We start from the raw sequence: 24,653 nt of genomic DNA, 5'->3' as shown, positions 1-24,653 counted from the left end.
TGGAATTTTGTTAGTCTTTTTTTGGACAGACGGAGGAACTTGTTAGGTTTGAGGAATCACTCTAAAGTTCTCATTGTCTACCTCGGACGCAGTTAAACTATCCTGAAGTGAAATTATAAGATCAATTGAGTACTTACCGGTGGGAAGGTTGATCGTAATTTCACGAACATTTAACTGCATCACTGAGGTGGTAAATGTCCTCCATTCATTATCCTTTGCTTGTTCTCTCTCTCTTCAAATGACTTTTCAGTACAATGGCTATCTGCTTCCTTAAACCTCTGTTAAGGACTGAAGTGAGCCGTGAATTGCAGGAATCTCATTTACTACCTCAGTAACGCAGTTGAACGTTCATAAAATTACGATCAAGCTTCGTACTGGTAAGTACTCGATTAATCTTACAATCATTGAAAAATTAAAAACTAAGATACTATAAGATGAAAACTGCAAACATGTTAAGAAAGAAAGTTTATAGATTGTGTTCCCAATGTTAAGGTTAACTATGTCTCATGGTCAGGCAACGCTACCAGATGTATGAGAATAGTGGGGAAAGAAAATGTGGCCTATGAAGATTTCTCCACTACACTTTCTTAGATCTGTACGATACTAGCTTGATTTTTCTTTTTTGTCTTATATACTGTAAAAAATGGAGTGAAGAGAAGAATGTGCATAAAACGGATGAGAAAGTGAAAAATGAAGGAGAGTGGTAAATGAGATGTCTGGTTCTGTCCACCTTACTTATTGCAACTTGCTTATCTATTTAAATATATTTATTTTGTAGTTACCTTATTGAGTATTCAGTAAGTACCTTGTGATATGAGTACATATTCTAAATGTTGATATAAAAAAAATAGGAAGACTCATTAAGTCCTCATAAACAATGGGTACACAAACACACCTTTGATAATCCGGGTCACTTAAGGAAGTATTCTGCATTGGAATGTCCTTGAAAAAAGGAGATAATGGTTTAGAAGATTAGGTTGGGTTAATTTATGGAAGATATGAGTTTTTGAAGCATTGAGCAATACTAAGTTTTCTCTACCACAATGAAAGATAATTAGAGATATCAGAAATCAATCATTCTGTGATATCCTTGCGTGATCAGTTTACTTCCTGAAGTTTGAGTCTGTGAATAAAAAAAAAAAACGTGGAAAAGTGCAGTGTAATATCACCAGTGTACGAGTGGGTAAGACAGGAATTTGAGTTTAGAAGATTGTGGATGAATAATAGGAAGAGGGTGGGTGACAGGACAAAACCCTGAGGTTACTAGATTTAAAGAACAGTGACCGTTTACCACACCACCAATAGACAAAACTTTGATTTCAAAACTGTCATCCTACGGCTTCTATCCTTGTCTCTGTAACTTTATCTCAAGTTTCTTTCCAAGCGTTCTATTGCAGCCGTGGTAGACGACCACTGTTCTCCTAAATATATTAACAGTGGTGTTCCTCAGGGTTCTGTCCTGTCAGCCACTCTCTTTCTATTATTCATTAATTATTCTTAACCAAACTTCTTGTCCTATCCACTCCTACGCTAATGATACCACCCTACATCTTTCGACGTCCTTTCAGAGACATCCAACCGTTCAGGAAGTCAACAGATCACGCAGGGACGCCACAGAACGCCGGACTTCTGATCTTTCTAAGATTTCTGATTGTGGCAGAGAAAATCTAGTAGATTTCAATGCCTCAAAAACTCAATTCCTCCATCTATCAACTCGACACAACCTTCCAGACAATTACCCCCTCTTCTTCAATGACACTTAACTTTCTCCCTCCTCCACACTAGATATTCTCGGTCTCTCCTTTACTCATAATCTTAACTGGAAACTTAGAGAGAGAGAGAGAGAGAGAGAGAGAGAGAGAGAGAGAGAGAGTTAGGCGTTCTGCGGCGTCTCCGCCAGTTTTTCTCGCCCCTCCAAAAGTTACAAGGGCTTTATCCGTCCTTGTATGGAGTACTCTTCGCATGTTTGGGGAGGTTCCACTCATACAGCTTTATTAGATACGTGGAATGAAAAGCTTTTCGTCGCATCAACTCCCTTGCTCTGACTGACTATCTTCAGCCTCTTTCTCAGCGCCGAAATGTTGCATCCCTTTCTATCTTTTATCGCTATTTTCATGCTAACTGCTCTAATGATCTTGCTAACTGCATGCCTCCGCTCCTCCTGCGGCCTCGCTGCACAAGGCTTTCTTCTTCCTCTCATCCCTATTCTGTTCAACCTTCTTATACAAGAGTTAACCATTATTCTCAATCATTCATACCTTTCACAGTTAAACTCTGGCACTCCCTGCCTGCTTCTATATTTCCATCTTCCTACGACTTAACTTCTTTTAAGAGAGGTATCGAGACATTTGTCCCTGAGTTTTTACTAATCCTATTGATTCTTTTAGGGAGACTACATTCAAGCGGGCCTTTTTATTTCTAATATTCATTTTTTTGCTATTGGTAGTCTTCCCCTTACATAGAAAAAAAAAAGGACGTGTGAGAAAGGCAACTTGAGATAGAATTGCAGAAAGAAAATTTTAAGGTGAGGACGCATCTTTAACGTAGTCTAACTGCAGACAGATTCTTTTATTAGTTGCTCTAATGTATGTAAAGGGCAACAGAAAAGGGTCTATTATTAGTAATACTTTATATTTTATCAATTAAGAATAAAGATACTAAAATTGTTTAGGCGGCTGAAATCTAGATATGAAGCTACAAATAGTGAAGAAGTTATTATAGATAAAAAGATGGAAAAGTAATAAAGACGAGCCGTTTTTTGCAGGACGGTTTGGCTTGCAAACATCTATTTTCTCTTCTGCAGGTGGAGAGTCTGACGTTGTTCTTGTTGTTACCATAATTTTATAATTATGTGTGTAGAAAAGACCAATTTCATAAGATCTATCTGAATACTTGAATACTGTGATATTTTCTTTCTTTATTGCGATTTCACTCACCGGAATTAATTAGATTATATTATAAATATATCTCTCTCTAATGGAATACGAGAACAACTTAGAATACTTTGGTTAGTAAATTTAATTTTGAATATTATAATAAGAGGAATCATTATACATTAAAAATTGTTCCAAGAAAGGAACCACTTTCACCCCACTGAAGAGATGTTTCAGATCAGAAATTACACAACATTCTGTATTATATTTGGGAAGATATTCTTCATTCTTCCTTACTCACTTTTTATGAACTTGCCTTGTGTCAGATGGACCACTTAGTCAAATAATTGAAATGGAACTCATCTAAATGCAATTTTTCACTTGAAAGATCATTCTTTACCTTTACTGGAGAAACCATTTCAAGAATGCTTCTATGTCGTAGACGACGAATATATATTATGACACACCGTGTCCACACTCAAAGCTCATTCAGAAAGATGCTCTCAAAATTTTCGGTGACTTCACTTTTAACAGGTTTTAGTGAAAGTTGCTAAGGATCCTAAGGAAGTTTTTGTGAGCCTTTGTGAGGATTCTGAACCATCAATGGAAAACATACATCATTGCTAACCGAGTTAATTATCTATTGTATGTAACCCTTAAAAATAGTTTAGATGAAACCCAAGCGGCCCAAGATACGGATTCGAGATAGTGTAGGAAAAATACATAAGAAAATAGTACTCCCAGCTTCTGAACTTTTATTAATATTAGTATTATTATTATTAGTAGTAGTAGCAGTAGTAGTATTACTTGACTAACGTATTTTTTACACACACCCTCGACAGCGCGGGGCGGGACTACCCCAGACGGTACAGTTCTAAACAAACAAACGAACCAACTAATTACATAAGGTGACACTAATGTCTGCATCCTGAAGACAGCCTCCCTTCCCCGGCTCGTCCCATCCTTCACCCATCTCTGCCTGCAGCGTTCCTGTGGGAACAGACTGGAATCGAGCTGGCTTAGACGAAGCGAGGCAGAGAGACTGGCTAGGAGGGAACTACGTTTTATTTCAGGGGCAGATGAGTCATTTACGTCGCTTCTTCACGTGAGCACAGCATGTCTAACTTAGTTTACACACACACACACACACACACACTCTCAAGATGTACATAACTCGTATGTCCGAGAGAGAGAGAGAGAGAGAGAGAGAGAGAGAGAGAGAGAGAGAGAGAGAGAGAGATTTTGTCTTCAATGTGATATCATTATTACGTAACGGCTCTGCCGATATCTGATACTGACACACACACACACACACGCACACGCACACACACACACACACACACATACACACACACGTCTTTGGTTACTCTCTTTTAAATACGAGACAGACATTCAGCTTAAATATGACTGGAAAAGGCAGTAATACATTTGACTAAGAGAGAGAGAGAGAGAGAGAGAGAGAGAGAGAGAGAGAGAGAGAGAGAGAGAGAGACTTAATAGATATAACCGCATATCGTTCTCCCCCTCTCCTCTGCATCCCTCGTTGTGTGTGAATAGAAATACTATTTGTGACAATTTTTCCAATCTCCTGTTGCAGTGTGGAGAGAGAGAGAGAGAGAGAGAGAGAGAGAGAGAGAGAGAGAGAGAGAGAGAGAGAGAGAGAGATTAGTTTAGTCTTAATCAACACTTGTTTGATATGACGGCTGGCCGTGTCAGCAGCCTCGGCCAGTCGCTACTCTGCGGGCCGCGGAAAACCGCCATGTCACCTTCGTGTTCACATAATCCCCGGGCATATTTTCCTCCAACGCTAACCATAACTGTCAGTAGTATGGAACCATGGAGAATATAAAGAGGGTGATGTCCTGCTTCTCTAACTTCTACATATTTAAGTTCACATTGAATTTATAAAGACTTTTCATGCGTGTTTTTAACAATAATGGAAATAACATCTTATTTTCTTTTTCTTCAGTGTTTAACTGAAAATAGCTTGTGATTGAGATGAAGTTTCTTCACTGCTAGGCGGTAGGTGGACACTCAGCAGCTTTATCCCTCAGGTAGACAAGATAAGCAACCTTCCAACCATCCACTCCCCGCCTCATAATGAAGACCACAGCCTTCCTCCTTTCGCGATGGAGGAAAGACACATTCCACACATACGCACATTCACGTACACACGATCACGTACATTACCAAAGGATGTGAACAGCAAACACGTAGGTACATTACATGTATTATGGCACGAGGAACCCACGGCCTCCCTGGCGAGTGTGCTTCTGCGAGCAAGCCTTGGTACGAACCAACTACCTGCGCACCTGACCACACTGGCGCCAGAAGTTATCAAAGTAAAGAAAAAAAAAATAAATAAATAACTGAATATGCGCAATCTCTCTTCTAGGCTGAAAATGAACATAACAAAATAATGTGTATATATATATATATATATATATATATATATATATATATATATATATATATATATATATATATATATATATATATATATATTATCTGTGTGTGTGTGTGTGTGTGTGTGTGTGTGTGTGTGTGTGTATGAGTCTACTTATTTATCTGTTTATTCTATCACGCAGGGAAACTCGCAAATCAATAGTTACCGGTTAGCATGAACAATGATGCCACTCTCAGACGCCCCATTAGAGAAGGGGAAAGAAAAAGAATAAGAGAGGTTGTCTGTCCAGCCTTATTCACTCTTAATCACTATATGGGATAACTCCGGCCTTAGCAGGTCATTCTATCCCAATGGCCACACCTGTAGCCGTTGTAGGTCACTCCATTTTCTATCTGACCACACCTTTGCTGGTCACATCACTCCTCGTGGCCACGCTCCACAGCCACCATAAATCACACCATCCATGGGTCATTCCATACGGTTAGGATGCACCACCACAACAACAAGAACAACAACAATGTGGGCAATCTGTCTCCCTAATTACCGAATAAAAGTGATTTATTTATTATTCTTATTAATCTTATTTCAACTTTCCCTCTCACCCCTCCATCAAACTAGACTGAGGGGAAGGGGGAGAGATTCGCACTCAAAACCACACTATCATTCACGTGAATGAGACAGAGAATGAAAAGAAGCAAGTCGAGACAGAAATGTTCTATAATACGTATATACATGGTAAATGTAGGTATTAGGAGTTTATGTGAACAGGTTGACAGACAGACAGACAGACAGACAGACAGACATGCAGTAAGGGTATATTCAGATAATTTTTCCCTTCCCCTCCCCCTCATCCTTCACTTTCTCATCACAACATACAGTGCTGAGGCGCGAAGGTCAATGCAAGGCTCATAGATTTATAGCATGAAGAAGAGGGGCAGGGAGAAAGTAGGGAAGGGTGTGGCGCGGCGGGGAGTTGGAGGCATGTGATGCAGGAAAAACCCTATTAAATATCTCCTGTAGGGATAAATGAAAGGGTCGCCTCCTTCCTACTCGAAACAGACTTTTTTTTAGGGGGTTGGGGGCAAAATTTTCGTTTCAAGACTGGAATCTCTTGAACTATGTTTACTAGAAATACAAAAAACAGGGAACCATGTGATTTTGGAGTATAGATTACTGCATGGGATCTGGTAGGCATGCATACCTGTCTGTTGACAGACTCAGTGTAAAGAACTGTTACCATATCAGGTTTAAATTGAGGACTCATGGAACAATTGAAAAGTTGGTCTGTTTCATTGATGGGACTGCATGAGAAGAAATCCCAATTAAAACCTCTTTTCCCGCATGCGCCTTGAACCTGGAAACACTTCTACACAACCTCAGTCAGTCTCTTTGGCTTAAGGATGACAAGCAATGCGCCCTGGTTACTGCGCCAGTAGTCACTTCAGTGACGCACATGAACAGTAACGATAATAATGAAAAAAAAAAAAGTTAGAAAAAAAAAACTTCTGTACTACGAGAAATTAACTTATGTTGACTTTGCTGTACATTGTTTTTGTTTGTTTTAATATTCATCGTTGCCAAACTAGGCTATGTACTGTTATAACATCCGGCAGGCCACGATTTATCCTTGCTACAATATCATCTACAGAATTCTAAGTAACACAGGGGAGGGAGAAGGATGGGAAAGAGCGAGAGGAAGTGTGGTCATGACTGATGACGTCGTAGATAAAATAACTCGCGAGACAGGATCGAAGCGTGTCGTAAACCTCGAACTGCCGCCAGCATATCCACTCTTCCCCATCGGGGCCGACGAGAAGCAAGTGGCTGGCACTGCTAGTCACACCCTGTGGAAGGAACAGGAGGCACTTAGTTTGAGCTGGAGAATTTCTGTGATCCAACGATGGCGTCATCACTTGTAAAGAAAATGCTAGTTAGAAACTTTGTACTTACTTAAGTTTCTTATTATGTATGTGTGTTATAAAATAAAGGTACATGCAGTATTCTCTCTCTCTCTCTCTCTCTCTCTCTCTCTCTCTCAGTTCACCAATCAATTACAACTCGAATGCCCTTCAGTATCTTAGTATTACAACCATTGACTTTTGACCCTCTGATTATCCCCATATCGTGCTGGTGTCCCCGCCGCAACCACCACTATTCATTCATATGTGATCAGTATTTCACCACCTTCACCACCAAGGTTACAAATATCATGGTACTCTTCCACACTACTTATATATGTCGTCGTAGACGCTATCATATTTGTTGTTGTTGTTGTTGTTTTTGTTGTTGTTGCTGCTGCTGCTGCTGCTATATCATTCAACTTGATACACTTGTGTGAGATGCTTCAATCATGAAAATAACTGTGTGGCTTACTGTACGTCCTTCACCTTACCTCTTTATTTCTGAGTAAGTATGGCATCAGCCTCTTCTGGGTCTTTGAGGGTGTGCCACTGGGCTATGGGGCGTCGAGGGGAAGCCAGCATGTCTGACCAGTGACGCAATTCGGTTCCCGACGCGTTCATACCCAGTACACAACGGCCAATGGGCTCGGAGGTACCGATGCGATCATAGTCCACCACTGTCACCTGTAGGTTCACTTTCTGCAGGGCGTAGATGGGGATTGGTTAGTAATGGACAGCTGAGACGAAGAGAGTACTAGACCTTGAAATTATGAAGTATTACCTACATACAGTAGTATTCATCTCTCTCTCTCTCTCTCTCTCTCTCTCTCTCTCTCTCTCTAAAAGCCAACAAGATTAAAGAGCCATGACATCACTATACGTCGAATCCGTCTTCATGAACGTTTCTGTTCAGTGATCCATCAGCAACACAAAAGATACTTGAACCTTCCATCTCCTGAACCTCATGCACCTTATATTTCTGCCCGGAATCATGCCAAGTCTGTTCTTGAACTTGCCAAACACTCCTTCATAAATAGAAAATATCAAAATCTTTGAAACTTTAACTTCTGGCATCTAACCAAAAACATCTCCAATAACTTCAATAACTCCAATAACCTCTTCATCTTTTCCTCCTTCATTTCATCCTGATGGCACCACTCTTATCTCATCTGTCTCTAAAGCTGAACTCTTCTCTCAAACCTTTGCTAAGAACTTCACTTTGGATGATTTTGGGCTTGTCCCTCCCTCTCCTCCTCTCTTTGACTATTTCATGCCTACAATTAATGATGTTTTCCATGCCCTCACTGGCCTAAATCCTCAGAAGGCTTATGGACTTGATGGGCTCCTTTCTACTGTTCTCAAAAAACTGAGCTTCCGTGCTTGCACCTTGCCTGGCCAAGCTCTTTCAACTATGTCTATTGACTACTACCTTTCCTTCTTACTGGAAGTTTGCCTACATTTAGCCTGTTCTTAAAAAGGGTGACCGTTCTAATCCCTCAAACTACCGTCCTATAACTTTAATCTCTTGCTTGTCTAGAGTTTTTTAATCTATCTTTAATAGATTCAGTTTTTAAACATTTGTCACTTCACAATCTTCTATCTGATCGCCAGTATGGCTTCCGTCAAGGTCGCTCTTCTGGTGATCTGGCGTTCCTGAGTCTTGGTCATCCTGTTTTAGATATTTCTGTGAAACTTTTGCTGTCGCATTAGACATATCAAAACCTTTTGATAGAGTTTGGCACAGAGCTTTGACTTCAAAACTGCCCTCCTACGGTTTCTAACTTTCTCTCTGCAACTTTATTTCAAGTTTCCTTTTCGACCGTTCTGTTGCGGCCACTGTTCTTCTAATTCTATTAACAGTGGTGTTACTCAGGGTTCTGTCCTGTTATTTATTCTCTTTCTATTATTCGTTGTTGACCTTCTTAACCAAACTTCTTGCCCTATCTACCCCTACGCTGATAATACCACTCTACATCTTTCCATGTCCTTTCAGAGACGTCCAACCGTTCAGGAAGTCAACAGATCATGCAGGGACGCTACAGAAAGCCTGACTTCTGATCTTTCTAAGATTTCTGATTGGGCCGAGAAAACTTAGTAGTGTTCAATATCTCAAAAACTCAAATCCTCCATCTATCAACTCAACACAACCTTCCAGACAACTATCCCCTCTTCTTCAATGACTCTCAACTGTCTCCCTCTTCTACACTGAATATCCTCGGTTTGTCCTTTATATATACTCATAATCTTAACTGAAAACTTCACATCTCATCTCTTGCTAAAACAACTTCTATGAAGTTAGGCATTCTGAGGCGTCTCCGCCAGTTTTTCTCACCCCTTCAACTGTACAAGGGCTTTATCAATCCCAGTATGGAGTACTCTTCGCACAGTTTTATTAGATAGGGTGGAATGAAAAGCTTTTCGTCTCATCAACTCCACTCCTCTGACTGACTGTCTTCAGCCTGTTTCTCACCGCCGATATGTTGCATCTCTTTCTATCTTTTATCGCTATTTTCATGCTAACTGTTCTACTGATATTGCTAACTGCATGCCTCCCCTCCTTCTGCGGCCTCACTGCACAAGGCTTTCTTCTTTCTCTCATCCCTATTCTGTTAAATTCTCTAATAGAAGAGTTAACCAGTATTCTCAATCATTCATAGCTTTCACTGGTAAACACTGGAACTCCCTGCCTGCTTCTGTATTTCCGTCTTCGTACGACTTGACCTTCTAATAGGGAGGTTTCAAGACAATTGTCTCTCTCTTCGGCTAATTCTCTACCAAACTTTTAGGGAAAATGCATTTGAATTGGGGAGGGGGGGGGTTCTGTTGCCCTTAGCCAGTTTCCCTCTTTGCATTAAAAAAAAAAAGGTATATAACACGACGACCCCTTTCTTTGACTTCCATGAAAACTAATAATAATAATAATAATAAAAAAAAAGTTCCGCTACCTCCTCAAATATTGCACTCAACAGGCACCTTTCACATCCACAAGTGAAAAAACATAAGGCAAATTAATGCTGTTGCTATAGATTCTTCATCCAAAGTACTGTTAGGAAACCTCGTTATACTGAGTGAGGAAGAGACAGCCCTCGAAAAAAAAAAAAAAAAAAACGCAGATTTACTGCCGATACATAGACATCATGAAAAGGATAACAAGAAGAAAGAAGAAATAGAAAAACTAAGGCGCTGTCTGCAAGAAGCGTTGAGACTAAACGTCACCATTTAGCCAAGTAAGACAAATTGATGGTGTTACTATGGGTTTTTCTCCAGAAGTACCACAAGCAAAATTCTTTTTGGGGTGTGTGGAAGAGACAGTCTTCAAGAAAATTAAGAAATCACAGATCTACTGCTGATACTTCGATGATATACGTAGTAAAAAGAGAAAAAGCACGTGAAATTCACAGACCATGGCCACTGGTCTAACGAAACAAGGATTCTACATACAATAGCAACGTATAATGTATGAAAGGCATTCATACTGTAGTACGAGGAGAAAATCTATCAATAAATAGAACACTCTACATAGGTGCTACTACATGAACAATGGTTTCGACAAAAAAGAAAAAATAGACAATCAAATTAATGAGAATTATTGACCGTTGGCACCATGGAGTGAAAGGACTTCTGAGGAAGAAAGAAGCCACCGACGAAATTATGAAGCGCGATGCACTTGCGTCTACAAAGAAAAAGAATTATAAAGGAAATATTGGAGAGCATCACACCAACTGAACATGAAAACACTTAAACTTGGTCATCTATTACAAAAAAAAAAAAAAAAAAAAAAAAAAAAACATGAATTCATGGTCACACAGATCACAAGGCAAGGCACCACGCACTTGAGGCAGTAGATGGTCTTAAATACCAGAGGTAGTGTTAACACAGATTCTTAAAATCAGTCTTAGATTTGTGTTCATCTCTTAAGAAATCTTAAATCTTTGTTTTGATCTTGATCTTGATGAGCCAAGACAAATTCTTAAGTCCCAGTATGAAATGGTGAATGAGCTACACAAAAAAAAATTTATACTGCTCAATTTCGAGTTAATACTGCAATCTTTTAAACATTTTATTATGAAGTAACAAAAAATATAATTTGTCATAGATTTCGTAGAAATATGAGAGCATATATTTGTGTATGTATATGTTTAGTTAATTGCATCAAGAGTAAGGCGTGTTCCTTGACCCCCGCTGCCCCCCTGATTTCAGTAGTGCCTTATTTCCTACCTTTTTTTTTCTTTAGCATAAAACTAACGGCCCCTATGGCCGAGAGCAAATACAGGAAACCCAGCTGGACCAATGAGGAGATTTACTTTCCTCGTACAGTCAATATTATGAGGAAAGATGTAGCCAGAAGGCCTTCACTCATTTACAGGTAGCTATAGTTGTGTGGAAGTCTATCACTAAAAAAGGAAATGAGACACACCAAAAACAAGACACAGGAAGACCCTAAATTATCATTCTGTGATGTTCATTTGAAAAGATCAAATGTCATTTCTCCCAGGAAGCCATTTTTAAATGCCCCGTACTCTTGCGTCATCGCCTCAGTCACGCGGAAAAAAAATGATGTATCATATATTGCTTATTTCAACGTATAAGATTTTATATGAATATTTTTCTCTTGATAAATTTCACCCTTTGGCATCCTAGCCATCAACAGGAGGCTGGAGCCACTGGCAATAAGTCAGACCAAGGAATATACAGAGAGGAAGTTTTGGTATGGGTTAAAGTTTGGAGGACAGCGATGGCGCTGCCATCTGTTGGAAGCGAGTAATTTCATAGAAAACGTTATTAGGAGTAACTTAAAATTTCTTCCATGCTTCCTCCCCCTCCCTTTATTTTTCCCTGCATTCTCTCGCAGTTATGAACTTATAAGGCAAATAAAACATGTTCATATGTATATATATATATATATATATATATATATATATATATATATATATATATATATATATATATATTGTTACGTACGCCACACGGCTGCGGTTAACTGCTACAGCTCACTAGTGTTATTCTGGCAAAATCGCCAACTTTGTTACGGTCAGTACCGTGGGGAATATAAAAACTCCACAGAGTCCCCACTACTATAACTCACAGCCGCCGTAACCCTCAGGTTCTTTCAAGGTCGCCAACAGTGTATAATTTCCCCCACTGTAAGGGAATCTCCTCAGCAACTCCTTCTCCTCCTGTACCCAACCAAGTAGAATTTATAAATGGTAGATGTTATGTGTAACAGGGCGAGGCCTTAATACCCCCTAGAGAAACCGCCCACAAGGGCATTTCCACCCACTTCTCTATGAAGTATTAATGCCTCTCCACCCGCCTTGTCCACAGCCTGTGATGAATCACAGACTGTGACAACACGCGCAGTATATATATTACTATACTATCCTACTACAACAAGTGCTTACTAACACCTGTTAGACTGACATCCCTGGCCTACTACTACTGCAATATATGATGTGTACAGCACATCCGGTGATGTACACACAAGCCCAGACACCACCTACGGGTGACACCCACTATACACTGAGTCCAAATACTCGTCGCAGACAAGTCTGGCGGACGACAACTACGCACCACTGGCCGACATGAAGCCTCTCAGCATTCAATAGTGTGCGTGGCTACTACCACTACAATACAGTATACTACTGAAACTATACAAAAGATGGTGGAGGCACACAGCCGCCCACCAAACACACTGGTGACTACAACCACCAACAGCAAAACAGGACGAAACAATAACACGTCCCTCCGCGTCGCTCCACCCGAGTGGACGAACGCACGAGAAATGCAGCCAAACTTACTACACCTCTCCCAGAGCAACAAGCCCGTTGCTCTAACAGTCACGGTCTACCCAGTAGCAAGCCAGCTACTCAACAGGAGGGCACAACTCCCCGACCGATGACTAATGAGTACTTATAAAGCACAGTCCAGCCACACGTGTCTCCTACTGTGCCGAGATCGTACGTGTTAACTCCGCTGAAGACTGGCCGGTACTATAAACAGTATACTATTGATACTACACAACAGATGGTGGGGGCACACAGCCGCCCACCAAACACACTGGTGACCACGGCCACCAACAAACAAACAGGACGAGACAATGCGCGTCTCCCCGCGTCCGCCACAATACAGGACGGACGCAAAACAGAAGTGCAGCCAAACCAACTACACTTCTCCTAGAGCAACAAGCCCGTTGCTCTAACAGTCACGGTCTACCCAGTAGCAAGCCAGCTACTCAACAGGAGGGCACAACTCCCAGACCAATGACTTATGAGTAACAAGATAAGCCCAGCAACACGAATCTCCCTAACACTGTGCCAGACCGACGAGGGTGCGTGTCTATCTCCCCTGAAGGCTAACTCTGTACTGATGTGAAGCTCGCAGGCACACAAAATGGTGGAGAGAGGGAGGCGGGTTGTCTGCTCAGCTGAACAGCCCGAGGGGCCCGCGATGGGTGGCATAGGCTACACATATAATGAAATAATAAATTAAAGGGGATTAAGACGGTGCCCATCACAATATATATATATATATATATATATATATATATATATATATATATATATATATATATATATATATATAATGCGTTTTCTGCCCTCCTCCGCCTGGGCCACACCATACTCCTTACTTGTATCGCCTACGTCTGTCTTGTAACCACTTCTGCCCTTGGTGTAGGACTACCCTGAAGCCATGGAACATTTCCTGCTTCAATGCCCTCGCCTCCTCTCTCAACATACTGCATTACGCTCCCGCCGGCTCTCCGCCCTGGCCATCACAACACTCGACCTGCCCACCCTCTTGGCGGCCTCAGGCGTCCATCTTTCCTAGCAACCTGCTGTTCTTTGCCTTACTTGTGCCTTCTTGAGGAAGACCGGCCAGCTACCACGCCTGTGATACCCACACAGGACTATCCCAGGGCTCATAAGGATTCAAAAGAGGCCACGAAAATCTATGGATCTTTATGAGTCCTGGGGTACTCCTGTGTAAGTATCACAGGCGTGGTAGCTGGCCGTTCTTCCTCAAGAAGGCACAAGTAAGGCGAAGGACAGCAGGTAGCTAGGAAAGGTGGACGCCTGAGGCCGCCAAGAGGGTGGGCAAGTCGAGTGTTGTGATGGCCAGGGCGGAGAGCCAGGAGCGTAATGCAGTATGTTGTGAGAGGAGGCGTGGGCATTGAAGCAGGAAATGTTCTATAGCCACAGGGTAGTCCTACACCAAGGGCAGAAGGGGTCACAACTCACAAGACTGACGTATGCGATGCAAGTGAGCACTAAGCGTGGTGTGGCCCAGGCGGAGGCGGGCAATGGTTGATGTGCCTTGCGCTCCTTCCCGTGACTGATTGACTGTTTGAATCTTGTAACGGCGCTCATCTTCCCCCGCTGATGGATTCCCCCATCCCTCACCCCCTTACTACCTACGATCCGCGCGCCATCTTTTAGAAGCGAGGTTCCCTAATCAATTCCTCCAGTCTGCCCATTGAACCCGTATATCCTCCCTAGAATCCTTGAGTGACTCAGACTCACGTCTCACTGTCTGTCTCACTGTCACAGTCACAGACCGAGACCCAGTGTTTGAGTAGACATGGAGGAGGAAGGGTGTTACGTTTGTTGCTCTATCATTTTCAGAAGTATCGTCCTTACAGGCATAAATTAACGAGATTTAGAAACAGAAACATCAAGAAGATGTAGTAAAGCAACCAATACAATGATAAATAACCACAGCTGTCACTGATAGCTGTAATAATAAAGCATAATAATCATATGCATATCGTAGCTTCGTGCGTGAGGCAGCCGCAGCCTTGTCCCGCTCCAACCACCACGCGCTCCTTTCACACTGGCTGCCTCATACATCCTGTTAGATGTTTAAGCATATGTTTCAAGCCTAGTTTACCATCACAACCAGCCTATTATCATCATAAATAAAAAATAAATGTTGACTACACTATTCCAAGAGATTATTTTGACACAGGTTAGAAGTTAAACCCAGACTAGTGACAATATCTTCACAATGTCTCTCAGTCACCTCAACACACCAAGCACAACTCAGAAGATGTCTACACCACTCGTAATGTAGCAGATTGACGTGACACTGCTGATGGCGCCTCGCGACGCCCTGACTTACGAGTGAACAATATTTTCTAGAGAAGCGGGAATCTGATGCATTATCATCCTATCATGCTCCAGAAAGTCACCATTGTATACACAATCATGTGTAAAAATGTCATGTCAATGAGATTAATTAATACAAATATGAAAACAATGAGCAAAAAATTCTTTAGGAGCGGATATCTCAAAAGTAGGGTTTTTTTTTTACACTTAAAAGATTTCTCTAAATCTATGTAGACTCTGATCCCCTTTTGTTTGGTATCGTTTTAAAGAACAACTCAAATGCAATATTTTGTGGGCCCAGATTTATTATAATGTTAATTGAAATCGACATACAGACCCATAGACGATTACTTTTTTTTTTTACTTTTTTTTCAGAAACTTTTTTTTCAGACAAAAAAAAAACAATAGAAAAACTGTGCCCTGAATAGTTGCATATATGTACAAAGTTTCTATGGTGTTTTTATCACAGTAATGAACTGAAACAAAGTCTGTGAAATAAAAAAAAAAAAAACGAAAACAACGCACTTGTTTTTCTCCGCAACCATTCACCAAACTTGATGAAATTGACAGAATAGCCTAATTTTACACCCCCTCAAACAAAATATTAAAGTTTCAAAACAATTGGGCTTACCGTATGAAAAAGCTATTTTTTTTCTGTGGCCCCCTTCAGCAGGAAGGAACTATTTGTCCCACAATGTTTAAGTCAAACAGGTAGGCAGCCAATGTTTTGTTAGACAGCAACACTCTCGGCAGGATACTCGAGTTTTCTATTCTTAATTTGAATTGTTGTTTCCATTAACTAGTATGTTGATCTGTGTAGTTTGGAGTTTTAAGTAACACAGACATGCTTTCATGTTTACTGTCGACTGGCTTACTACATTTCCGATCAATGATTATGGTGTACTTTTTTGGAAATGTGGAGATGACCAAATAAACCTCAATGCCAATTCACGAGAAAATCATCTTATATATATATATATATATATATATATATATATATATATATATATATATATATATATATATATATATATATGTATGTATATATTTGTTCGTGAATAGGGTTTGATTTTACCTGTGTTACTACCTAGAAGGAATTATTTAGAAAAATATATTATATCGACTTATTGCATCTCTGTGTTTATAAAATGACACTGCAAGTATATTCTATATTACCCCTGTGAGAGCGAATGGCTCCGGAGTGTATTGTGCTGCCACCTGGTGACAACCACTAGCTCTGAAAACTCCATTCCATCCATCTTTATATAAACTAGTAATGCCTGAATCTCATAGGACTCTGTGACATCTCTTTTCCTCTCTCCTCTTCTCGCTTCCTTAAAACTTAATTTATTCTATGAATAATGTCTACAGTGTCTAAAATAGGATCGTAAAAATAGCTCTTTTGCGATAAAGAGGCGACATCTGGCAGTTTCCTCAAGGCGGTTATATTCTTTGGTGCTGCACGCGATCGGTTGTGCCTCTTGCCACAGATTTATTTATACTTTCAGTTCAAAAGATTAGGTTTTGTATGGAAGAAGTGTTCTCTTTCATTGTTTTAATACATAATATATATATTACAGTATTATATATCAGGAATTCAAAGAATGACATTATATATATAACATACCTCATAAATCTAGATAAGTAATGAACAAGTACTACCCATTCTTTGTAAATTGTGTAGAATGCTATTCATAGATACTCTTGTATCAGTTACTATCACTACAGGCCTGGTATTGGGATGTCGGCGGAAGTAATAAGCCACAATGCACCTTGCCTTATTAAGATGAAAAAAGCAACTGCCTGGTAAGGCCGGCGCTGCGCCTGAGTGTATCGGTGGCATCGGGGAAAACATGTTATATGTCCCTATCAAATATACCCCATCCAAGATAAATGTGTACCTACTACCAACACCGAAAAGTGTCATGAGTAATAGCCATAGAGGCAGGAAAACAAAAGTAATCCAAATTAAACAGAAAACAAAGTAGATTGTTGTTGCTGTCATGAAATGTGTGTGTGTGTGTGTGTGTGTGTGTGTGTGTGACAATTCAGACATAGTCATTTAGCCATCCTGCTTCGCCTGCCTCCTGGGGTGTGGCTGGGGCTGGGTTGAAGTTGTTGGAGACCCGACTGTCGAGGGCACCCCGATCTGTGCCTTTGGTGAAGCCTGCACTGGACTGGGCCTCAGGTGTTTTTGTTCCTGAAGCTAATACGCCACTAACTAACGTCGAGTCTGATGGTTTACTGCCTGTGAGGGAGTGCCTCCACCATCAAGCCAGTTGCATCTCACACATTGGAGGCCTGGTTCTGGTCCCTCAATGTGGGTGTTGGGGGCCAGCGGGGAAAGTTGTCTGGGCGTGCTGTTCGCCATCAAGGTGTCCCCAGCCTCTCCCATCTGCACTTCCCTCCTATGAAGCGCTCCACCCCAGTGCCTATTCACTTTAAGGTGCCAGCTGGTCGTAGGATCCCCGTCACGCAGCTGTCTAACTGCAGCTAGTTGGGTGGGAGACTTGTTTATTGTTTGCACCGGAGTGTTGAGGTAATGGACCAAAGGGAGGGAGGCTTTGTCGGTGTCCAGCGTCCCTCCGCCGCTAGTGTTAGCTTTGATGATTCTCTTGGCTGTTTTAGCTGCTGACTGGGGGTACTGTGATGACGATATGCGTGCCATGACACCCCAGTCTTTGAGGGATTCTGCCATTTCTTCGCTTTCCAGGTTCATACCTCCGTAGGTGGACAGTTGCTCTGGAGCGCCTCATTGCGTGAAGTAACGCCCTTGATGAGTCTTGACCCTTTGTGACGTGGCACCCGTTGGGAAATGGGTAAGCTCCATCCACCCGGTGAGCCTGTCGGCGTAAGTCATGTAAGTGTGCCCATCATGCTGGAACATGTCTACCACTGTACACTGGAAGTGGTGTGGGGGAGGTGTGATGATGAGTGTCTCTGCAGGCTGTGAGGGGGCATGTGTTTTGCATGGCGTGCAAGATGCCCTGTAATGCTGCAGGTCTCCGTCCATTCAGGGCCAGTATACACACTGTCTTGCTCTCCACGGTATGTAGTCAAGCCCTTGGTGGCTGGCCTGTAGGTTCGCTGCTACCTGTGGGCGGAGGGACTCCAGGAACACAAGGCGCACGCACCCCTGATCAAATGTGTAAGTCACTAGTTCCTGGTTGACTGCCAGCCTGTCTCTCACGCAATAGGGTGCGTGCACAGAGAAAGCAGGTATGCCCTGCCCTCTCCTGTATAAAATAGCTCTTTCCGATGAAACAGGCGATATCTGGCAGTTTCCTTTTGGCAGCCGTTTTCTCTAGTGCCAGTTGATTCTTGCCTCACAGACTTAGGGTAACGCTGTCTCAGACAGAGTGAAAGAGGGGTGCATTAAAAAAGAAGAAGGAATCTGCGCTCTGGAACGCAGCCCAGGTCTGTCACAAATAACACTCCTGCAGGTGCATGTAGTCCGTTATATCCAACAGTTTAGAGTCATCTAGAACATTCTAACGGGATTGATCAATCTTGAGTAAGTGGATTTGGGCTTTTTGGTGGTCAGCCATCTTTGTCAGGTCTTGATCTCGATAAATTCGCTCCAATATTAACTCTCAATATTGAGCCAACTCCCAACGTGTCTCAAATCATAACACATGATTAAGTTGGGTCTTCCTGTGTCCTGTTTTTGGCGTGTCTAATTTACCGTTTTAGCAATAGTCCCATGCAGTTTTTTTTTTTTTGTGCTGGCTACATCTTTAAAATGTATATATATATATTTTTTATATCGTGGCCTATAGCACCTGTAGAGTATTGGCAGCGCTGTTAAGCTTCCACCCATTAGTGGCACAGGCAGTTTTATTTATAGTGGTACCCATATAAGGGCCCATATCACCACCCAAGCGCATCTTTGGTGTAACCACCTAGAACCTATGTATCATGGTGACATGTACGTAACTTTAAACCACTCGACAAATTGTAAAATATCAAGGCGATATGTAGTGGAATTCGAACCTTCGCGTGCATGTTTACCTAATTCCACGCTCACCACCTTATCCACTATGCCACCGCCTCCAATGTAAAGCATTTTAACTTTAACTGGTCTGATCCTAATTACTAACCCCGATGATCTTTCTTTTTCTTTTTTTTTTGCAAGAGATAAATTAGCCAAGGGCAAGTAAAATATTAGAAAATATCCTACTCAAATGAAAATTCCCTAAAAGATCCAAAAGACAGAGACATGCCTTGGACCTTCCCACAGAGTCACTCTTAAGATAAGTCAAGTCGTAGGAAGATGGAAATACAGAGTATGAATGATTGAGAGTGCTGGTTAATTCTTGTTTTAGAGAATTGAACAAAATAAACATGAGAGGAAGAAGAAAGCCTTGTGTAGCGAGGCCGCAGGAGGAGGGCAGGCATGCAGTTAGCAAGATCAGTAGAACAGTTAGCATGAAAATAGCGATAAAAGATATATAGAGATACAACATTTCGGCGGTGGGAAAGAGGCTGAAGACAGTCAGTCAGAGAAGAAAAAAGTTGATGAGACGAAAAGCTTTAGATTCCACCTTATCTAATGAAACTGAGTTAGGGTGCGTCTACACCAAGCGAATCGAATCGATTCAATTCATGAAGAATCATATGAATCCAGTCATTTTGAATCTGCATAGTTCCAAGCGACTGAGTCAATACAGCTGATTCACATCATTGAGGTGATTTAGTACCAAGGCAGCCATCTGGAAGTATGGACGTACGTATTAGGTTTTACATAAATGGCAGTGTTACAGTGGCTGAGGAAACGTAGGCGTCGGCAACGAATATGGGTGCATTCAATTCATTCTAGAAGAGCTGAATTTGGGAGCTTTGGACATTTGTTCTCAGATTTGGTCATTAATCTGGAGAGTTTTTAGTATTTCTTTAGGATAACCACAGAATAATTTAAGATGTTGGTGGAGCCTGTCACCAACAAGAAGTACTAGGCCTACAGCAGAATCCATGTCAGTTCGTGACACTTTGAGAGAATACTTTGTCTCGCCAGGTGGATCTGTCGAGTGGCAGGACAGAATGATCCACTGATACATACATTCGTCGTGGAAGAAATGAGCGCACAGGTTGATACCATAGGCGTTTTCAGTAACACATTGCGGAAGGCGAACGGTCCAGAAGCGTTCGCCCATATAGGCGAATGCCTCTACTGAAAACGACATTAACACTGCCAGACGAATCTCCCTCGCTGCTCGCCGGAAAAACTATATTACTCTTTAGTCGCAGGATCACGCCAAGCTGAGACAGCCTCATTCCACCGTAATGTAAAAATATTGTTATGGGAATGGGATAATTGAAGGCAAGGCTCAAATGAAACATTACATATTTCATTTCTGCAGGGTATATTTTCTGACGGCCCTGGTACACGCGGCAGAGGCTGGATGAACATGTCCAAATGATTTTTGTAGCACAGATCTGCGTCTACCTTGTTCAAAAACATCTTGTCACAGACGTCACAGGTAAATCTGTTAAGTGTAAAAAAAGTGTTGGTAATTCTTTATAACAAGTCTGTCCATCCCATCCCCTCTATCCCCCCATTCCCCCAAACAAGCTTGGGGGCCTATGGGGAATCGTGAGTTTTGGTGAGGAAAATAAGCGAAATATGGGCATTAAAAACTCTACGGAAGTTTTCCATAATATTTCAAGTTTTCCAACCTACCCTAACCAAGCATAACCTAATCTAATGTAACCTAACTGGACCCCCCCTGCTAGGGCATTAACCTAACCTAATGTAACCTAGCCCCCCCTTGGACCCCCCCACTAGGGCATTAACCTAACTTAACATAACCTAACCTAATGTAACCTAATCCCCTGGGGGCTGCGCCTCCCCTGGACACTCCCCCCACTACGGAATTAACCTATCATAACCTAACCTAAGCTAACCTATACGAGGGGGGGCGCAACTAGGACGTTAACCTAACGTACCATAACAAGCTAACAAGGAACCTAAAAAATAATAACGTTATGCCTCTCGAGTGGTAGCACATGATTGGAGGGATTAGCTCTATAGATACCATGAAATCCTTATATGCCGCTACCCACAAATCCCTGTTTATACCCACAAATCTCTTTTATAAACAATTGAAAATCATTTCAGTGTTTACTCTTGACTGGTGTAGAGCTCGCTGGACTTAGAAAAATTCCTACTTCGCTGAACTCTCAAGTGCTATTACGGGCAAACTAAACGCGTGCGCCTCAATTGTTTTTATGTTTACGGCAAGGTTACCAAGCTTTCTACATATGTGAGTTTCGTGTTTGTACGTGACACGGACCTGTTATAAAGATTAACCAAATTGTTTTATAATACGTGAGCGCCTATGGCGGTATTGAGACCAAATAATAGAGGTGAATAGAGCCCTTAAGATCCCAGGTATCGCTTCCCCTATCACATTTTACTACTTTTTAAGATATTACAGGTAATATACCCAGTATCCATTAATACACAATATGCCAGATAAGACAATTACACCACTTGTGACTGCTTGTCATTCAGTAGTTACATTGGCCCAGATATTTTTGCTGTGCATTCCTTCAAGTTATCTTCATGTCACCATGATACCCAAGTTCTAGGTGGTTACACTAAAGATGCGCTTGGGTGGTGATATGAGCCCTTATATGGGAACCACTATAAATAGAATTACCTGCGCTGAACAGCGCCTCCCACATATACTCTTCAAGTATTCCTACAGGCGCTATAGGCCATAACGAAAAAAAAAAAAAAATGGAACCCCCTCAAACATGCGGAGAGCACTCCATACAAAGACGGATAAGGCCCTTGTACAGAGTTAGCAGTTGGAGGGGCGAGAATAACTGGGAGAGACGCCTCAGAACGCCCAACTTCATACAAGCTGTTTTAGTAAGAGATGAAATGTGAAGTTTCCAATTAAGATTATAAGTAAAGGATAGACACAGGACATTCAGTGTAGAAGAGGGAGACAGTTGAGTGTTATTGAAGAGGGGATAGTTGTCTGAAAGGTTGTGTTGAGTTGTTAGATGGAGGAATTGAGTTTTGAGGCATTGAACACTACAAAGTTTTCTCTGCCCCAATCAGAAATCTTAGAAGGATCAGAAGTCAGGAGCTCTGTGGCCTCCCTCCGTGATCTGTTGACTTCATCATGGGGTTAGTTGTTTCTTGACGTGGAAATATGTAGGGTGGTATCATCAGCGTAAGAGTGGATAGGGCAAGAAGGTTAAGAAAATCATTAATTAATAATAGAAAGACAGTGGGTGAAAGAGAATTCTAAGGAACACCACTGTTAATAGATTTAGGAGAAAAACAGTGGTCGTCTACCACGGCTACAATAGAACGTTCAGAAAGGAAACTTGAGATAAAGTTGCAGAAAGAAAGATAGAAACCATAGGAGAGCAGTTTTGAGATCAAAGCTTTGTGTCAAACTCTATCAAAACCTTTTGATATGTCTAACGCTTCAGCAAAAGTTTCATCGAAATCTCTAAAAGAGGATGACCAAGAGACAGTAAGGAACGCCAGATCACCAGTAGAGCGACCTTGACGGAAGTCATATTGGCGATCAGATAGAAGATTGCAAAGTGACAGATATTTGAGAATCTTCCTATTGAGGATATATTTAAAAAACTGTAGACAAGCAAGAGATTAAAGCTATAGGACGGTAGTTTGAGGGATTAGAACGGTCACCCTTTTTAGGAACAGGCTGAATGTAGGCAAAGTTCCAGCAATAAGGAAAAGTAGCAGAAGATAGACATAGTTCAAATAGTTTGGCCAGGCAAGGTGCAAGCACGGAAGCACAGTTTTTGAGAACAATAGGAGGGACCCCATCAGGTCCATAAGCCTTCCGAGGGTTTAGGCCAGCGAGGGCATGGAAAACATCATTACGAAGAACTTTGATTGTAGGCATGAAATAATCAGAGGGAGGAGGAGAGCAAGGGACAAGCCCAGATTCATCAAAGGTGGAGTGGTTAGCAAAAGTTTGACAGAGGAGTTCAGCTTTAGAGAAAGATGAGATGGCAGTGGTGCCATCAGGATGAAATAAAGGAGGGAAAGATGAAGAAGTAAAGTTATTGGAGATGTTTTTGGCCAGATGCCAGAAGTCACGATGGGAATTAAAGTTTGAAAGATTTTGACATTTTCTGTTTATGAAGGAGTGTTTGGCAAGTTGACATGATTCCGGGCAGAAATATAAAGTGCATGAGATTCAGGAGATAGAAGGCTCAAGTACATTTTCAGGTCAACCTCTCTATCATGTATAGCACGAGAAAAGGCTGTGTTAAACCAATCTTTAGAGGGTTTAGGTTGAGAAAAAGATTGAGGAATTCATGCCTCCATGCCAGACACTGTCACCTCTGTTATGCGTTCAGCACACAGAGATGGGTCTCTGACATGGAAACAGTAATCATTCCAAGGGAAATTAGCATAATACCTCCTCAGGCCCCCCCAACTGGCAGAGGCAAAACGCCAGAGGCATCTCCGCTTTGGGGGATCCTGAGAAGGAAATTGGAGAAATAGGGCAAGATAAAAAAATGAAATTGTGATCGGATGACTCCAACGGTGAGGATACGGTTAAAGCATAAGCAGAAAGATTAGAGGTAAGGAAGAATGTTGGGCGTATCTCCAAGACGGTAAGGATTCGAGTAGGGTGTTGCACCAGTTGTTCTAGGTCATGGAGGATAGCAAACTTGAAGGCTAGTTCACCAGGATGGTCAGTGAAGGGAGAGCAAAGCCAAAGGTGGTGGTGATCATTGAAATCTCCAAAAGATCGGGATCTTCGCGAAAGTATAGAGGGATAGAATGTGCCCCACTATGGAAGTTAAATACTCAAAGAATTTACTATAGTCAGAGGAGTTACGGGGAGATGAAAATTTAGTTCGACAGTGACTATTGAGTCTAAGCCATATGGTGGAAAACTTGCGTGTATATGTGAAACATCATCAGAAATTAATAAGAATGAATGGAACACTAGAAAACGAAGTGATTAACTAGAAATGGATAAACACTGAGAAACAAAAGATCCGATGAAAAAAAAAAGTTGAAAAGAGGAAAGTAAATACATAAGTAAATTTACAAAAAAGAAATAAAAAGAAAGAAGTTCCAAGGAAAGACTTAAAAAAAATCTAAAGAAAAGTTATAGATGCTAACTGGACAATATGGCAATATCTTGAATACTGAAACATGGAGAAGTCATGATGAAGAGGATGTATAAAAATACAGCAACATTAGAAAGCATGCAAGATGTTATCTGGCCTACACATAACAGTTCCTGTAGGAAACATACATATCATCCCCATCCATAAACTTCTTTCATCTTTTTAAAAGCTTCGTAATGAATCAACTCTAACTTACTTATTACTCAGTCATCAACCTGATTACTGA

The 24,653-nt window shown here is 41.4% G+C and overlaps 1 protein-coding gene across 3 annotated transcripts in view; it reads right to left on the bottom strand.

Moving 5' to 3' along the window:
- Positions 1-3,611: 3,611 nt before the first annotated feature.
- LOC123511323 (synaptotagmin 1-like) overlaps positions 3,612-24,653 on the bottom strand; it is a 68,809-nt gene continuing 47,767 nt past the window's right edge. For all 3 annotated transcript variants that reach the window (XM_045267103.1, XM_045267105.1, XM_045267104.1), the window contains exons 8-9: positions 7,673-7,880; positions 3,612-7,124 (exon numbers count right to left, since the gene is read on the bottom strand). In XM_045267103.1, the coding sequence (XP_045123038.1) occupies positions 7,677-7,880 (204 nt within the window). In that variant the 3' untranslated portion in view covers positions 3,612-7,124; positions 7,673-7,676. The remainder of the gene's footprint in view (positions 7,125-7,672; positions 7,881-24,653) is intronic.

This window comes from Portunus trituberculatus, chromosome 31, assembly GCF_017591435.1.
Source record: "Portunus trituberculatus isolate SZX2019 chromosome 31, ASM1759143v1, whole genome shotgun sequence".
Lineage (NCBI taxonomy): Eukaryota > Metazoa > Arthropoda > Malacostraca > Decapoda > Portunidae > Portunus > Portunus trituberculatus.
This window is presented reverse-complemented; position numbering and strand designations above follow the sequence as displayed.